Source organism: Barbus barbus (genome assembly GCF_936440315.1).
Source record: "Barbus barbus genome assembly, chromosome: 12".
In the NCBI taxonomy this organism is placed as follows: Eukaryota; Metazoa; Chordata; class Actinopteri; order Cypriniformes; family Cyprinidae; genus Barbus; species Barbus barbus.
In genome coordinates, this window is record NC_136740.1 from 2,250,803 (window position 1) to 2,264,083 (window position 13,281).

The following is a 13,281-nucleotide window of genomic DNA, read 5'->3' on the forward strand; positions in this document are numbered from 1 at the left end:
AATTTGAGACACCGTCTCAATACTGTATGATTGAATTTTTCCATGAAAACACTCAAGGAGGCACATAAAGCAAAATGTCTATGCTGCTCTTTTCCCCACTAAGACGACTGAAGATGCACAAATTGTCTAGATGGCTTTTTATAATGCTTTGATGGTCAGATCTGTTGTGACCAGTTCCAATTAACTTTAACTTCATGTAAGGGAGCAGCTTGGACATTCTGCTAAACATCTCCTTTGATAATCCACGGATGAGAGTTTGGACACCAACAAAGTTGAATAAGGACAACTATAATTTTTGGACAAACTCTGCTTTTAATGTAGTTTGTAAGTTGAGTCGTACCTGCCGGTGCCTGAGGAAATCCAGTGCTATCTGCACATTCTGCAGTTTGTGGAATCGCATGCGTCCTTTCTCACGAGGCTATGGAGACAGACAGAGGGGGAATAAGACACATAACATTGTTTAAAGAAGAGACGAGACTGAGACGTGTCCTTGAGAGCCCAGAGAAACTTCTTTGGAAGGTCTAAATGAAGAAAGACTGAAGAACAAGGAGGACTTTGTAGTGAGGCTACAATATTTATGAACACTAATAATGCAAAGAAAAGACCCCATGAAATCACAATGTTTATGTCTGCTAGCATTGAGGACATGTATGCTAGGTGAGAGAAAAACTAAATTTGCATTTAAAATATACATTTTTGATATTCTGATTCATGTTGTGATCAGGAGCATATACAAACTTGTATCCAATAAGCTCCATGCAAGAATGAGTATGTTCCCTACATAAATAATACCTGCTTTGATATGCCACGCCCCAACTTCCTGTTTCAATGCATTAACACAGATAATGAAAAAAATAATTAAACAAACAAATAAATAAAATGCATGTCGAGTCACTTCATGGGGTCTTTAAGCTTATTTGATAAAAGTGATGGTCTTGTGGCTTTAGGGATGTAACATGGTATAATATTGTGGATGAATGCTAAATAAGTACTGAATGCTAAAAAAACAAACAAAAAACTTTCTGTATTATTGGAAACAACCCAAAACATGTGACTCCCCAAACACACTCCAAGAGTGTGCAGACATCAGTTTGTGACCTGAACAGCTTTAACTTAAAAAAGCATGTCTTGCACAAACTTATAATCAGCTATATATTCCTTCAAAATAAATGTGGATTTATGTGGCAGTTACAAATATCATTCATATATCGGTCACACACCCAAACTGTGATGAGGTTCAGATAGATGATGTCATAAAGAGACACCCAAGGCTACATTATTTATGTCAAATTACAAAATAAAAGAATTAGAAGCAAAAACATGCTTTAAGATTTTTATATGAAATCTTTTGAAATCTTAAATTTCTTTTATTTATAAATCTTAAAAAAGTCTTTCAATATTGTTGTATAAGATGTTACAGCATACGGTTTTACAAAAATAATGAGACCGTCTACGGAAAAAAAAGTCTCAGAAAAGCGGAATATAGATTATTTGAATTTGGCGCTCCCTCCTGCGAGCTCTGACGCGGGCTATGACGCTTCTGTCATCTGAGCGGGGCGTAACTTAGCGATCTGCTTTATCCATAAAAAACTGTTTTTTTTTTTCTTCTACATTTTTTATATGTGTGTGTGTGTATTGTGTGGGGAATGTGGCCGTGTCTGCATGATTATAATATGTATGGACGCACATCAGCGTGTTTATTAGCGACTCTATGACGGCTATCATTGTGATTCATTGATCAGCTATTATTGATTATATGGCCCATCTGTTTGATTATAATCTGAATGGAAGCACATCAGCGTGTGTTTACTGACTCTATGACCATGTCTGGCAATATCACTTCACGTCTGGCAGTGATATTTATCATTGTAATAACGAATAACGAAGAATACTTCAGTATACATACTATATACAAAGCATTTTTTTTCTATTTTTTTTCCTTTTTATTACTCAAATAATTATTTTTGTATTTTTTAGTGCTCAAATAAATCTGTCTATTATTTTATAATTGAAAAACTATGCAGGAACATGTATAATGACTAAAATAGCTTGTATAATTCTGCAATCCATTTGGTGGTTATTTTTCCTCAAACAGGGGGGTGGGGGGACTATAAATAGTTTCAGAAAATATTGCAGGAATCTCATTTTTCATGGTATCTTCTTCAAATTTGAAATATGAACTCATGAGACCAGTGGCTTTCGATCCATTACTTTTCTGGATTGCTCCAGGACTTATTTCATGTATTTGTATATGAAATAAAAAAAACATTCAGTGTGGAAAAATATTTTTCAAGGCACGTCAGTGCCTATAACTTTTTATCTTTTTGAGCATTATCAACTCTGGATGATAGATAGTAAAGCCCAGAGTCTCTTCTTTCCAAAGATACCTAATTTGTTTGTGTAAGCACACTTTGTCACAAACTGTTACCATTTTAATTTAGGTAGGTTATTTTCACCTGCGAGGCCACAAATGGCAGTGAAGGTTAACAGGTTAAGACAGCAATGTTTTTTGTTTTTTTTTTTGCAAATGTATCTTGAATCTTTTACATTTTTAAATTTAGAATTCTTAATGAAGTCTTTCAACATTTAGCTGCCAACCTGCTGAATAATGTAATCTTGCTGAATAATAGCCTGTAATCTTTATTTTAATCAGCTGAGATACCTACACTCTTAAAAATGCTGGGTTAAATACAACCCAGCGATTGGGTTACTGCCCAGAAGGTCGAGTTAAACATTTAACCAAACCGTTGAGTCAAAACACCCCAGCTGCTGGGTTTGTCGATTTTTACCCAACTCTGAGTTGTATTTAACCCAGCATTTTTTAGAATGCAGCATTTATTTAGCCGTGAGACATAAAGTAGCATTGAAGTAACTCTAATAACAAATGAAAACAAGACTACAGCAAGACTGGCGGACGTGACATCATGCGCAAGCCAGCCACAGTGAGTGACCCATGCTAATGAAGCATCTGCATCACTCACCAACCGCACGCTCCGCACAACGTCCCGCTCCCTCGGCTTGACCAGCAAGAGAAGCGCAAAGAGAGCAGACAGACGTCAAAGGGCAAAGGTCAGCAAAGAGATGGTGGGTCAGAGTCAAAGGAAGGTGGGATGAAAGGCAGAGAAAGAGTCAAAGCCACACAGATTCAAAAGAAAAGCCGAAGAGTGACGTTAATGCCAAGAAATGAAGCAGTTCGAAGGGAAGATGTCAAGAATTTGCCAGGAATATCTGAACCCAGTGTTTTGGGTGTGATTCAACAAAACGTGTTTCGAATTTAAAGACCTATTCCAAGGCATCACCCATTAAAATGTCTTCTTTGACCTGGAGATCTGGATCAGGTCTTTGGATTTGTGTGAAGGCTGAGGGCAAGGTTGGAGGTGGAGAGGTAGACTGGGGTTAGAGATGGGTCTTCTCATGACTGGCTGTTTAGCTGCATTAGTGGAGGAAGAAGCTCGGTTACACTCACCAGTGTCTCTCCGGAGAGGACCTCCAGAAGGGAGATCAGGTTATGTCCATCTCGGAGATCTTCATACAGGTCATTCACATGATGCTGAGTCTGAGGATGGAGAAAAAGCAAAGATCAGTTTATGATTCCAATACCCAACTCGACAGTCAATTCTGAAGATTTCATTCTTCAATCACAATAATGACTGACTGAAACAAACACTAAACTTACAACCCCAATCCTAACTGTAGCATTGTGTTTCTAGCACATGCTGATTACCGTTTGATGCCATCAGATTCATCCATGATTTTTCTGGACGTTGAACGTTTGACTGTATGATTTAGTTGAATTGGTTAAATTGGTAGCAGGTTTGTGTTTAATTAGTTTGGAGGACAAAATCACGCACCTAATTTCCACTTTTGGTCATTTTGTTGACAACATTTTGTCATAATCTATCCATCCTCATATATATCCCCCCCCCCCCCACATGAAACACAAGATGTTAGGCAGAAAGGCTGAGCTTCTATATTTTTTTTTTCCCCATTCATGGAAAGTTATTGGTGATCCAATCCAAATCCTGTACTGACTTGGTACTTTTATGTCCTTTTTAGAGCTTGGCAGTATAAATCTAGATCCAGTGTTCTTGTACAGGATAAAAACAGAAGCTTAGACATGCTGCCTAACATCTAATTTTGTGTTTAAGTTTGAAACAACATGATCATTTCTGGGTATCTGAAACAGTTAAGACTCCAAAACTGGGAAGCTCGAGCAGGGGCTCTAATCACAAGTATTTATGTCTCTTGTTAAGAGAGGGAAAAAACTGAATTCAAAATGATTGATTTGCGTTTTTCTCAGCGAGTACAGGACAGGGCCATGCATGGCTGCAGGCAGACGAGCGGCTCACCTGCCTCACATAAAAAAAGATCCGTGTCAAATGATTTACTGAGTGACAGAGTTTAAATTAAATTCTGAGGCCACTCAATCATTGTACAGTTGGTTTATAAAACCTTGTTGAGTCAGATCTCAACTTCAATAATAAAAACACACAGATTTTCTGTGGATGAAGGACAGACTGGGCTTCCTCAGGTACAGTATTTATCATGCAGCTGATGCATCAACATGCTCTGCTGCAAAACACTCAAACCTCTGCAGCTCGCTTGAAAATCCTTAAAGGTACAGCTCACAGAAAACTGACAGTTCTGTGATCATTCAGTCACCCTCATGTTGTTGCAAATGCATTCAAATCAGCATTATTTTAGTATCATTGATAAATATTGCATTGATTTTTAATTAAATTCTAGTCAAAGTTTTAGTAATTTTGTTGTTTGCCATTTTAGTTTGTAATGCGTATTTATTAGTTTATTTAGTTATTAATTATTTTAGTACATTGAGTACTAAATTAAAATGAGAAATGTAGCTGAAATAAAACAAGATTTTTAAAAATTATTTCCATTAACATTTTGTTTTGTTTTGTTGTAGCTTTAGTTTAACTATATAACCCTGTTTCCAAACAAATCTGAATTTTTTTACTATAATAACAAATCAAATCTGTCAAGTTCCAGGAAGGACTAAATAAATAATTACAGCATATGGGTTTGGAAGAACATGACAGGTGAATGAATGATGACAGGATTTTAGGATCAAATATTCTTTAACTAACAGTGTAACTCAGCTAAGCCTTTTCACAATTGATAAATTTAGCATCATTGCTTCCTATAATAATCCAAGTACAATGACAAAGCTGCTGTCACTGTACATACAGTATGTGAGTGAGCAGATGGTGTTGCATGCACAGGACATGTGATGAGGCAGTGCAGACGTCTTTTTCTGCATTTCCTTTGGTTCTTTAGCTGCAGTGCATGAGACTAAAACTAATGGCAACCAATGGTCCATTTTCAAGCTCAAGCTGTGAGCATGTTTCTACATTCCTCATGACAGCAGAAGAGCCTCGGGAGGACAGGAGGGGAGGACTTGATTTGTATGGAAAAAGCAGCCTTGATGTTCTGCCAAATAACTCATTTTGGCTTCCACAGAAATTAAAAATCAAAGCGGTTTTAGAACGACATGAGAGTGAGTAAATGAATCCTCTCCATCGTGGAAACTTAACGTCTTATTTGGTTAAATGTTGTTATACCTTCTGAAATTTGTACTTAAATATTAGATGTAATGTTAGATCAAATGTTCAGAATCGCCCTTTCTCTGAACAAAAAAAGTGTAATGTAATGATATTTAAATGTCTTGATATAAAAACTGGATAAATGACTTCTTCAACTGCTGTATGAAGCAGAGGACAAGGAAAGGACAATAGACAGAAGCAACCGAGGTCTAAAGATAAGCCAAACTGGCATTAGTTCAGCACAATAAAATCAACTGAATAAAACCTCCAGCCTCTTTTCTTTCACAGAAACATCTCCTCATCTAACTGAAAGTGAAAACCAGACAGAGCTCATATTGAGCCACTAGAGGTCTCTGTTGATGCATTAAATGTCTATGACTGAACAGATCCACCAGCAGAACCTCACGTGCAAGTCATACTGTCTATGATTGCAATTAATTTCATCACAATCAATGACTCTTTGCTAGAATGTATTATATCACAGTCAGTGTTCGACACATTGGCAAAACATCAATCCAGACCTAAGCAATGTATAGGTGCATTATACTGTAATAAGTCTCATTTGTACCATCTATCCCCATATATTTGACCATTAGCCCATGTTTTCCTCCCACATACTCCGCTCAATCAGCACAAAGCAATAGCAGCATCTAATAACTGCTAGATATCAGCTGATGACAGGGACAAACCACAGCGCAAACGGTTTTGTTGATCTCTAAGTGTTTGTCAAGGTCAAACTTCAGTCAGCAAATACAGATGTGTCAGTGTAGATAACAGCCAGATTATTATAAAATAAGGGCTTATATTTGATGGTTTAAAGAGTGAAAACATACTCATGTTTGTACTAAATACAAATGATTTGAACATTTGCTGCCGAGTAAGTTATATATGTGATGAAATTATAACTTTTTGCATACAATTAATATAAAGTACAATATATAAAACAATTGTTTTACCCAGGAACTTTCATAACAAATAAGATAAGGACGTGTAATAAGATAAGGTATTTGATAAAAGGTCCAAATAAATGAGAAAAAAAACATAATAATCTGCAATCACAGATGACTTTCCAGATGAGATTACATTTAAATCAGACTGATCTCTATGTTAGGGTTAAGATGAGCAGACAAACATCTGCAGCACATGTGCTACTACTGTTGGCTGAACTGACGAGTGTTTATACCCTGAATATGATATGCATGCTGCAAAATGAATCCAGATGTTTGTCTTATATCAACTCTTTTGTTCTGAAGGGGTCTCGAGTTTAGCCTCCTCTACGGTGAAAGAACAGACTTGATTGATTTGTACGAGTGCTAATAACCTCCAGTCTTGTCCGGTACTACATTTTCATTATCTTTTGTTTGGATTTTCAACACACACCCTTTCTGCTTAAATACTAGACTAGATGATGATAAACGAGCTGTGTGTAGATTTCTAACACGTGTGGACAGGATATGATCTGCTTCTCTACAAATATCTGTCCTTAACAAAAAGAATCCCGTGGAGGATACAAACAGAAATCATGTTCAGCCCAACAGCTGTTGCGCCTCCCCAAATGGAAGAGGCTTTAAGATGAGTACACTAGTTTCTAAACTAAGTGTTGTGACATAGAGGTTAAAAATTGCACTGGTAACTAACTAGTAGTGGTAGGTGTGAGCAATACACAGGGAGACGTGATAAACTGGGAAAAATGTAACAATGAGTATTATCTGTCCATCATGGTTATAGTGCTGCACTGTAATAAAAGATCATGTGTTTAAGCCTTTCTTAAAGCGATTTTACATCATTAAAGTGGAATAAAACATGAAAGAACTTCATTTGATCCTCGCACACTGTTCTGACTACGATTATTATTAGTTAACTGAAACTAAAACTAAAGCCATAAAAGATTAAATAAAAAATTGTTGCTTGAAATAGTTTCAGTTTTTAGCTTTTTCCCCCTCAACTTGATGTACTAAAATAGCTAAAACTGAAATAAAATTGTACAATTATATAGACATTGATGACAAATGATCAAAATTACTGTACTTTTAAACTTTAAAATTAAACTTTTGAACACATAATAGTGTCTCAGTGATACTAAAACGCTTGTTTAATCAGTTTTCTAAGCGCACACACCCAAAGCTACAGTACAGAAAACATTAACACATAGTTCTTCTTCATGGTTTACTTGTCTTAACTAGCATGAGAATGTTTTAGTTTTTACTGTACTATTAGTTTTGTTAAAAACACTGTTTTTTCCATTAAAACTACATTATGATATATCACTTCACAACAACAATATATAAGATCTTGATCACATCGGCCATTGGAAGTTCAAACTCTACTTGTGCTGCAAAAGTGTATGATAAGTTGCATTGGATTTGTTTGTTAAAATGATAATCAAATAATCAAATCACAATTTGAACATGAATGGATGAGTAGGATCAATAATCACTGGTCATATTACCCTGAAAATTGCAGTGAATAATGAACGTAAAGGTACCTTTATTAAGTGTTTGTTCACCCATTTCGTGAAAGTCTTCTTCTGCACTCGGTCCCGTTCATCTGCAAAAGACAAAGAACAATAGATTCAACACACTTCAGAAGTTTTCAGAGTAAAAGTCTGGATATGAAGGAATTTACGTAATTTAATACTGCTGATTATTAAAATAGTGCTTTGATGTTAAAGTTTAAAATGCTAAATCTGTGCAATACGGTTTCGAATCATTCATCTGTTGATCCGATTGTTACGCTCAGCCCAAAACAACACTGATGCAACCACCAGTGTGTGTTTATTTCCAACCCGACTGTTTAATAAGAAACCGACAAACTGCAAGTGAAGAGAGAAGTGCAACAAAGAATGCTTTTAAATCAGCTCTTTTTGCATAGGAGCACCTCACACCTTCTACCAAACTATTAAAACTCAGCACCCCCGAGGCACACCATGTGAGAAACTGATCTCTGGGTAAAGCCGGAGAGAAATGACTGCAGGAGATGTCAAGACAGCTCCACTGTCAAGTAAAGACGGAGCGCAGGTTCAGAGGGAAGAAAATGCGATGCATTGTGAGGCCTCAGGCTGGGAAAATGCTTCAGTGTGCATCACTCATGACTAACCGAACACCACAGACACACCCACAGCCTGCAGAATCATGTTCCTCCAGCAGCGAGAAACACAGCATGTGTGTGCATTATTTATATATCATAATAAATATACACAGTACACACACATATATTATGTGTATTTTGGATGTGATTAATCATGTGACAGCACTAGTGCATTGTAATTACATTTAAAATACTTGTACTTAATTAACGTGTCGTTACACTGTTATCTTTATCCCTATCTGTAACCCAACCCTTACTCCCAAACCTACCCATCCCGCAAGCTTATTAGCAAAAACAGCATGTAGTTACACAGCAAATCCATTATCTTGCAGGTATTTAATGCTAGTTTACAGTAGTTAAGGCCACCTAATATACTGTAAAGTGTAAGGTTAGTGTTCAAAGTAACAGAAAAATTAGATATTTGTGTAGAAAACACACAAAACAGCATGCAGAAGCATGAGAAATCTATGATAGAGATTTCAATAGCAAGTGAAAGAAGAAAACTGCTGTAAACTCAAATCATATCTCATAAATCATATTTGTCTAATACCAAATCTGAAGCAACTGCATCAGGTGCACAGGACATCCCATTACCATCTCTAAATTGAAGAATGGTGACGACGGATCAGCTTTGACGATGCCATTTTGCAGCAAGGACTGAAAAACGTTTAAAGATACTAGAAATCAAGTATCAAGCAATCTTGAAGAAATGCATGAGCCGAAACAGAGCAAACTTGAGTGGCTCATCCAGTCAAATCCCAACACCTCAATCCAATTAATTAATTAATGCTTCTGTGGAATCACATGTTCTCCGTTCAATCCAGTTTTGGCAAGTACAGCAGGGTACTTCAATGCATAATACCATATACAATTGAAATTGTTTGCAGAGTAATGTTAAGAGTCATTTAAAACGCCCAGCGATTGTTAAGTGTTGAGGGAACAGCTGATTCAGACCCGCAGGACTTCTGCTTCTGATGGGTGTGACGAGCAGATTATGAAATATCATCACCATGGTGACTATCATGGGTGGAGGCAGTAAACCTTGACCTCTGTCATTAATGTAAGACTTCCCTTTAGTGTGTGAAGAGTCCTACTGTGGGTGATGATGTGGATAATTATGAGCAGCTTCACGGGGGTCGTCAGTAGACCTTTGTCCTTTGACCACCGTTCACTGCTTTCTATCCTCTCACATGTATAAAGTTACAGCGCTAATGTTTAAACCAACGCCCTTGTGATTCAGCGCACAACTCCTGCCCTCTGGGGTGTGTGAGGCTCGCAAGAAAATTCTTTTTTTTTATCTATAAAATGTCATTTTATCCAGTGTTATTGAATGCTATAGTGTCTAATGCACTTTCTCTGTTTGCTCACTGCTGTTTGCTGATGACGTACTAAACAAGCCAATCAGGTGCAGGACTGTGATGACAGGACAACTTAGTCCCACGTTTTACAAATATATGTCATCTATTTAAATATTGGTCAGGTGAGGCAGCTTCTGTGTGAGCCTTTTTATAGTGCATAGTTTCTTTGAAACTAAATTAATTATTGAATGAAATTGATATTCTTACCCCATTTATGCTTAAATCTTAATCTGACACAGTTTCACTTCTCAATTACATTGATCTTGTTTTATGAATGGGTTACACTTTATACACTTAAGTCCACTTTAGAAATTATACTTTGTAGCTACACGTCAACTTCATCTACTAACTCTAACCTAACAGTCTACTAACATGCTAATGAGAGTTAGTTGACATATAGTTGCTTATAGTGAGTAGAATGAATGTCTAAATAAAATGTTACCAAAACCAAAATACTGCTTAAAATCAAAGAAGTTCATACGCTATTAATAACTAGAGATCGGACTTGTACAAAGAAGAAATGTCTCTTCCATCATGAGCAGGTGCATCAGAGAGCCTTCCTAAGTACCTTTCCTGCCTTCCACGGCTTTCAGCATTCCCTGATAGTGCAAGTCATCTGAAGGGATCCTCTCCCTCTCCAGGCTGTCGGACGAATATTCCCTCCGTCTCTGCTGCGTACTCATCTCCTTTACGTCACGCTAATACAGAGTCACAAACCGCAGTTACAAGCTCCTTATCTTCACTTGTCCAAATTGAAGTTCCTGTTCTGCTTTCTTTCTGTTTAACTCCTGCCGTCCATTTCCTAGCTCCTCTAAATGATGCCACTAGCTACAGGTTGTGGGCCTGCTCTTGTTCTGACTGCAGAGAGACATGGAGGTTGGAGGGCATTGCAGGATAAGCTTGGCTCCGCCTCGGCCCTAAATTGTCATGTTGGTGGAGCCGAGGCAGGAAGAAGAAGAAGGAGTGGAATCAGGGAAAGTGAGCGGGAAGGTGTGTCCGCCAGCATGCCTCATCTAGAATCCCACACCCTCTCCAAACACACACACTAAATCATCACAGTCTCTAAAGAATAACGCAACAGGAAGCGTGTTGAGAGTGGAGCAGAGTTGTGTAACTTCATGCTAAACAAGTGTGTATAACTGGTAAAAAGAGATATTACAGGAACAGGATTACACAATCACAATCTAAAACTACTCATGCCAATAAACATTACACCACACACACACACACACACGCATCCGCCTCTTTAATGATTAACCACTGTGACATACCTGAGCGGTTGGGCAAGTATGACTAACTGAGAGTCTGTGCTCTGCCAGTGAGGCAGGGTGAGGCTCTGGGATGGGCCGCTCAGGTCTACACACGCTGGAGATCCAAACCAACCCCAGCCAAATACATAACCAGAGGCGGCAGAATCAACAGCCAGAAACACAAAGAACATTCTTTAAAAGAATCATCTGGCGTTCTCTTTCGCATGAGAGTGTGCACAATCTTATATATCACTAAAGAGGGTGTAGATATGCTCAAAATTGCTAATAAACAATTACCGGACTTTGGAATAAAATTTTAGTCTTTACCCTTCAAAATTTAACGTGTTACTTGCAAATCTACACCATTTCTGAGTGAAGTAAAACACTGAAAACAACACTGCATTTCTTTTAGCTGGTTAGGACGAGAACGACTTATAACAGCTCTGCTCATGTCATAAAGACATAAACCTACAGCAGAAGATGAGGATGAGGATGGGGCCTTCGTCACACGCTCATCATCTGAACAGACCCGCACCATAAGCTTTGAGAAGCTGCTCATTTGATAACCTGTTCAGGCTCGCCGGTAACTATAACAGCCTGAACTTGACAGTGTTTGCAGAATTGGCAGTTTTTTTACGATATCTAACATATTCCTCAGCAGATATGGAAGCTGACGCCTTCATTTTATAGACGTCTAAATGTCTGTTGATACAGGAGAAGGTATTAAGGTGTGGCACAAAAACTACCAACACCTATAATAGCATTTACAACCTTTTCTTATGATTTATATTTTTTCTGTCTATTTCCTACCCACTGTGATTTCAAGTTTTGTAACCTTAAATAAGTCAATAAGTATATTCACATAGAAAACAGTTATTTTAAATTGTAATAATATTTCACAATATCACCTTATGATATTGACTACTTTATATTTACATAATTACATAACCTCATATTAGCTCTGATCATCCTTGTTTAATTACAGTGCCCTTGAAGTTTATTAATTTATAATTAGATCATTTTTTATAGACGTAGTTACCAATTCACTTATATAATTATTATAAGAATTTATTAAAATTGGTTAATTATATTATGATATTGAAAATATCTGATTTAAACCACAAAGAAAGAGTAAATCTGCTGATTGCAAGGACACATTTATGTGATGCTCTTTTAATGTGTTTTTAGCCCACGGGATCACCAGCGGTTTCCATACAGCATAACATCATTCACAGACCAGCTGATACTTAATCCACACAAAATGACACGAGCTGCTGAGATCTGATTGGCTGGATTAACAATGAGCCGAGCCATAAGAGATGAGCTCACAAGATGCACGACGTTACACAAATACAGCCTTTGATGATATTCAAGAGCTTTGTTTGAGACACGTGATATCCAAAACGTGATATCCTTGAGCACACCCATATATTTAGATGAACTTGCCCTTAAATGACATTTAAAAAGAGTGTGCTTGGTTCTCGGCCAGAGCTGTAATATGGACCAGGCTTTATTCCAACAGTCAAGTCTACACAAGACAAATCGTTCATGATCCTGCACACGCGCAGGGTGAAGCATGACGGACCTCTTGAATCAATATCAAGTATTCATCTTTCAACCTGAACACACCCCAGATCTTTCTATGAACCACATGCACACAAAAGCACTCTGCATCTGAGGTCAGAAGATGGAGGAAAGAGTCAACGTGATCCGGTCAGATGTTAGTGTGTGTGATAATGAACCCTGTAAAGCTTGACCAAAACAAACAAACAAATCCATAAATAAATAAATATAAATAATATAATAAACGCATAATAAACGAAATAAACGCCCCTCAGAAGCCTGATGATAAGATTTGAGACTCACTGATTTTTCTAGGCACGTGATGCATGAGCTGAGGGTGGATATTTGCACCTTTTACTTGCTAAAAAAAGTCTAAACAATCAATCAGAGACAGAAGGCATGCAGTAGATACGACAGGTTAAACAGCAAAGTTTTGATCATTTAGAGGCTTTAGAAATGTGA

The 13,281-nt window shown here is 37.4% G+C and overlaps 1 protein-coding gene across 3 annotated transcripts in view; it reads right to left on the reverse strand.

Annotated features, from left to right (window-relative positions):
* The window catches only part of LOC306878348 (plectin-like), a gene marked incomplete at its 5' end in the record, with an annotated part of 125,923 nt that overhangs the window by 41,071 nt on the left and 71,571 nt on the right, over positions 1-13,281 (reverse strand). For 2 of the 3 annotated variants that reach the window (XM_079430633.1, XM_079430631.1), the window contains 3 exons: positions 341-418; positions 3,467-3,556; positions 8,047-8,108. In XM_079430633.1, coding sequence (XP_079286759.1) covers positions 341-418; positions 3,467-3,556; positions 8,047-8,108 — 230 coding nt within the window. Of the gene's footprint in view, positions 1-340; positions 419-3,466; positions 3,557-8,046; positions 8,109-10,574; positions 10,867-13,281 lie in introns of those variants that run through there. The other variant, XM_079430632.1, reaches the window with a different exon arrangement.